Source organism: Mytilus edulis, chromosome 10, assembly GCF_963676685.1.
Source record: "Mytilus edulis chromosome 10, xbMytEdul2.2, whole genome shotgun sequence".
Classification (NCBI taxonomy): domain Eukaryota; kingdom Metazoa; phylum Mollusca; class Bivalvia; order Mytilida; family Mytilidae; genus Mytilus; species Mytilus edulis.
Window position 1 is genome coordinate 44,640,450 of NC_092353.1, and position 6,168 is coordinate 44,646,617.

The following is a 6,168-nucleotide window of genomic DNA, read 5'->3' on the forward strand; positions in this document are numbered from 1 at the left end:
GCAAACAGTGAAAATTTCAAGTAAAATGTCTTCAACAGCATCCTTTTATGTACATTGAATATCAGTACATCTGGTTATGGTGGGACATTTTCTATTCAACAAAAGTGATCACTTTACGATGAAATTAAATTGTCTTCTTGTGGGTTTTTTTCAGACAAAAAAGACAAAATGAAACCACTTCCGATCAGACAGATCAGAAAAGGAACAATTTGTATTGAACCAGGCTGTGATAAATACGGAGATGAAAGTATGTATTATAGATGTACTTTTCACTATAATGTATTAAAAGAAATGTATGGTGGATCAGCTGGACCACCCAGTAGAACGGGACCAGGAACTATAAATACTAGTGTTCCGACAAGTGTTAGTAGGACTGCGCCTGTTACATCAAATATACCAAGACCTGGTATGAATTTAAATGCAACAATACCTGGGGCTACATCCCCAACAAGGACTTATCCAATGCTGCCAGCACAAGTAGAACAGTATAACGTACCAGAAAGAGAACCTATGAATGATTTATCACGGACTACAGTTACCAGTCCTGGAGTGGAACAGAAATATTCCCTAGCAATGTCAAAAGTTGAGAGGGAGCGTAGAAGTATCAAATTTTGTAAAGGCTTGGGCTGTAATAATTACGGGAATACTTCTAAGGAAGGGTATTGTAACAGTTGTTATCCTGAGATCCAGAGGCAAAGATTAACTGGTAATGGAGGAAAGCCAGAATATAAAGATCATTACTGCTGTTAACAGGATTCAGGGCTATTCTATTAAAATGTATGTGGGGGGGGGGGGGGGGGGGGGGGGGGGGGGGAGGGTAGGAAGGGACATTCAAAATATCCCTACAACCAAGAATTGTTTTTTAAATAATTTTGCATATATATAATAGTAATAAAAGACTCATAATTGAGAAAAGATCCATTACCAACATTCAATAATTAAACTATTACTTGTGGTACTCTCAGCATATAGGTTCAATAAAGATAAACTTCCTTTCCTACCCTTCCACATACATTTCAATGGAATAGTGCTTATCCTTTCTACTATGGATCAATTATTATTCGTGGGATATCAATTTTCTTGGTTTTAGTGGTGAACCACTTATTATAGATGCTCAATGACTTACAAATTGTCTATTGAGATGTATGCAGACATTTGGAAAACCATTAAGATTAAATATCCTTAATAATGACAAATTTCCTAAATCCAAGAAAAGTGGTAACCACATAAAATAAATTAATCCACAAAAATGTATAAAAAAAACAACAACAAAAAACACCACCAAAGATTAATCTTCAACAGTTTTATTCACTGTTTTCTAAATAGTTGGGAGGTTTTCTTTTGTAAAATTATTGTAAGTATGTAATTAGTATTTTTCATTTTAAATTAGACATTATTGTTTATAAATGTTATTCAAATTTGTTTATAATTTTGCAAAACTGTCAGATAAGAATTTCAGGTAGAGGGATACATTAGAGTTTGTTATTCATACAAGAATAGCATTCCAAAACTACTTGACAATTGAAATAACTAATATGGATTGCTTGGGGGAAATAAGCATAGTCTTATGTGTATTTATAAATAGTGTATAAAATATCACAGAGGACTTGTTGTATATCATATTCATAAACCGCTTTTATATATGTATATAAAAGAGTATATAGTCAGTGCTAGTTCTATTCATCAGCTTTCATATCAAGAAGAACAATTTTCCCTCACTTAATATCACTTTTGCACAACCTTTTTGTTGATCTATATCAAAAAGTTTCATTTTGTGATGAAACAAGTTTAATTTCTGGTTGAAAAAACATAATTATATTTTCTAAAGACTGGAAAATTACATTTTTCAGAAAATTTTCTTTAATTTAAAGGTAAGTTCCACATAGTTTCCAAAACTACAATTGTCCTTCACTGGCTCCAAGGAGAAAAAATATCAATTCATATTATTTCGTTATTTGATGATATAGAGGTGTATTTCATCGATCATTATAATTGTACAAACTGAAACCTGGGGAAATATTCCTGTTGAGTGTATATATATATGTATACTGTATTTATAATTGGGGATAACAAATATACAATATGTTATAAATATTTATATCCAGTTAATGATTTTTTTTTTTTTTTATAGTTTTAGAATTTAGAATTTAGTTTTATCTGTACATACTAATGAAACTTTTAAGAACTAGCTGTTATTTTCAATATATTATTGTAGTTTGTCTTTACCTTTGTTGTATAAATATTGTCTGATTTCTAACATGTAAAGATATTAATTTCTTCTATGTTATTAGCCTCTTGTAAGTAGGAGCACCTTCATATGTAGTATACTTCAACACTCTTGAATGCAAAGTACTTTACAGTTATATCTATGGTCTTGTTATTGATTATACATACAAATATGTATCAATAGTATGATCTGTTAAACAGAGCGCTGTATAAGTGTTTTGACATTAAAAAAAACAGGACAATTGACATGATGGGGCTATGGAACATCAGATACATTCCATATAGAAATTCTAACATGGATATTTATGACCAAGCCATGGGGTGGCAACAAGTTTCACTCTTGAAATCATAATAAATCCATCATCAAGCAGATAAGCGATACATAAAAAAATTCTAACTCATTTTTGTCGAGCCTTCGACTTTAGTCGAAAAAGCAAGACATAGCGAACCTACATTCCATCGGCGCCAGCATTGTCCTAAAATATTCACTCTGTGGTTAAAGTTTTTGAAATTTTTATAATTTTCTTAAACTATACTGGATTTCTATCAAACTTGGCCAGAAGCTGGTTTATGATCATAAGATAGTATCCAGAAGTAAATTTTGTAAAAATAAAATTCCATTTTTTCCGCTTTTTACTTATAAATGGACTTAGTTTTTCTGCTGGGAAACATTACATTCACTCTGAGGATAAAGTTTCTTAAACTATCCTGGATTTGTATCATACATGTATGTGGCCAGAAGCTTGTTTATGATCATAAGATAGTATCCAGAAGTAAATTTGGTAAAAAAAAAACGTAATTTTTCTGTATTTTAAGTATAAATGGACTTAGTTTTTCGGCCAGGAAACAATACATTCACTCTGAGGTTAAAAATTTTAAAATTTCATTAACTTTCTTAACTATCCTGGATTTGTACCAAACATAGACAGAAGCATGTTTATGATCATAAGCTAGTATCTAGAAGGAAATTTTGTTAAAATCTTGTACCTGTTTATCCGTATTTTACTTATAATTGGACTTAATTTTTCTTCAGTTAACTTTACATACAGTCTGCAGTTAAAGTTTTTAAAACATTTATTTGATTCATAAAATATCCTGGATTTTTTTATCAAACTTGGACAGAAGTTTCTTACAATCAAAAGATTGTATTGATAGGAATATTTTTATTAATTTTTTTTACTCATTTTTGTTTAACCTACGATTAACAGCAAAAGAAGGCGAGACACTGGGTTCTGTGGAACCCTTACGAAATTTTTCTTTTAAAATATATCCCTTTCATTTACAAACTACCCCCTCACTGTAGCTCAAATGGAAGCCTACAGGGGGGTTAGTCTTTGAAGAAAAGATAAATGTTTGTGGAGAAAAATATATAACAAAAAAAATGTATTGTTTATCTACTTGACAATTGATCTATTACTACATGTATTTGTAGATAGAAACTTGCTGCCCAATGCATAGGTCTGCAGTTTCCATATTTTCTTTTTTGACTGCTCTGACATCCCATACCCTGCAAGTTGCAAAAACAGATCGTTAGACTTGAGAATAATCTTGAACAAGTCAGCAAGAGACATATTTATATCATTCATTATGTATAAAAACATCAGTTTTATGCACCAGATATTCTTATTCAAATTCATTTCCATCACATACATTTAACCAGTCCCATGAAAGAAAATCATCAGAACAGTGTTAATGAGGAATACTGTATATGATAAAAAAAATAATAGACCTGATTGTTTGTTGTTGTAAAATGCCCCTTTTAGGTTCTTGGCTGCACCATCATGGTCAGTTTTTTATTTGTGGAGGAAGCTAGAGATAACCATTACCTTCAGTGCCAAAACTGGCAATGTATCTCAATTAAGATCGGCGTCGAGTATCAAGAACACATTGACAAGCAAATATCTGAACAGAGTTGTTTGTTAGATTCGATGAAGAACAGCTTTTATAACAGCATTTATAAGACTTTACTGGTCTGAGAATCTAATGTCTGTTATAACAAACTTGTCAAATTAAGTATCAAGTTAGTATAAAGAATATTGGGTAAGTAGGGAGGTAACGAGAGGGAAATTATTCTGTGTGTAATTGTTTTTCTGTGATAACTATATGTCAATCTAAAATAAAAGCTTACCAGTAATTGTTGCAAGTCTTGTTACTTACATATTTATATGTGCAAAAAGAAATTAACTTCACTTAAACCAACCATGAAAAATCTAAATGATATAAAAATAAGGAGTCAGTCTCAAAAAAACTTATGACTAAGATTGATTTTAAGTATTCTGAATTTTTCATGTCTTATGACCATTCTTAGTAGCAAGTCTTTTTGTGAAATCGACTCAACATGCTCAAGACAATGTGTGTTGTATGATTGCCAATGAACAAGAGACAAAATGACACAGCCTTCAACAATGAGTAAAAAAAAACCTACTGCATAGTCGCCTATAAAAATCCAAGGAATGACCAATGTGAAACAAATCAGACGAGAAAACTAATGACATATTTTAAAATTTGAACATAGCTTCACATATCTATTTACCTTTAATATTAAACCCCTGTGTTTCTGATGAGTTTGTTGAGTGTTACACTGCTAGTTAATTACCTTGTGTATTATGTTAAGGTTTATAGGAAATTTGTTCAGAGACAAGTGCCTTTGGGTTTTCGCCAGAAGACGAAGATGGCCTACTTAATAATGCATCATAATGATAAAATTTTACAAAGATTCATAATGAACTGAAGCATGTTTGGGTGCTGAATTCATATTACTGGATAGTATACAAAATTTGAAGTTGAGAGGGCATAATAACCAATTTACTTGGGGAAAAAATTACTTCATACTACATATTTGACCAAAGTACATTTTTTTAATTCCACAAAGTTGGACATATGAATGCTGATTCCAACATACTACCCAATTGTATTTATAGGATATGATATGAAATCTTCATAACCTGTTGTCTAGATTTCTGTCACTTTTAGCATACGGCAGCTTCAGGTCAATATTCTCAAATTATGACATGCAGTTCTTCAAAAACTTCTAGCACTTCCCAAGTTTCATATACTGAATAGGTTAGTATATCAAGCCTGTAACACTGTAAAAAGATTTACAATACAAGTACACAAAAGATTGCACACCCTGAAATGTCTTGCCTGCTTTATTGACCATTTATTTGATGTCGTCTTAAAGATAAAGGTTATACAAAAAATATCACACTAACTCCACATATTAAAAGATCTATGAGGTCAGATAAATTCTGTCAGACAACATATACACCTTACAATGTTTTTAAACACTAAATATAGTGACCTTTTGCTTATGAAACACAAACCGAAACACAAAACTTAACATCAACTAATGAACCATGAATGGGGTCAAGGTCAGATTATACCTACCAGACACATCTGCACCATTCAGTTATTTCATCCTCAAATATAGCAAAACTATTGCTATCAATATATGATTTTTTTTTTAATGAAAACACAAAAACTTAACAGTGACCAATGAACCATGAGAATTAGGTCAAGGTCAGATGCTAGACCAGTATGTACACCTTTAATACAATCATTCCACACACCAGATAAAGTTAACATTTTGCTTACAGTTCTTTAAAAACCAAAAGTCAACCAGGTGCTCCACAGGGTGCAGCTTTATACGACCACAGAAGTCGAACCCTGAACAGTTGGGGAAAGTATGGACACAACATTCAAGCTGATACAGGTCTAAATTTAGATTGTGATTAAATTCTTGACATAATATGAGTTTCTGACACAAAAAAAATGTCAAGATCTTACAAATCTATTATGCAATATTATGCTTTCTTCTTCAAACTTTTCAAAAATTTGGAATTTGAGAAATTTTGAAATAAAAATTGAAAACTACTACCACCACCCTATTTTTGGCAATAAGTCCCCAACCTGACATTTCTTTATACATTATTTACAGCTAGT

General features: G+C 31.4%; 1 protein-coding gene across 9 annotated transcripts in view; it reads left to right on the forward strand.

Moving 5' to 3' along the window:
- LOC139491263 (tumor necrosis factor alpha-induced protein 3-like) overlaps window positions 1-4,364 on the forward strand; it is a 36,680-nt gene extending 32,316 nt beyond the window's left edge. For all 9 annotated transcript variants that reach the window (XM_071278797.1, XM_071278795.1, XM_071278796.1 and 6 more), the window contains one exon: window positions 155-4,364. In XM_071278797.1, the coding sequence (XP_071134898.1) occupies window positions 155-750 (596 nt within the window). In that variant the 3' untranslated portion in view covers window positions 751-4,364. The remainder of the gene's footprint in view (window positions 1-154) is intronic.
- Window positions 4,365-6,168: the final 1,804 nt, after the last annotated feature.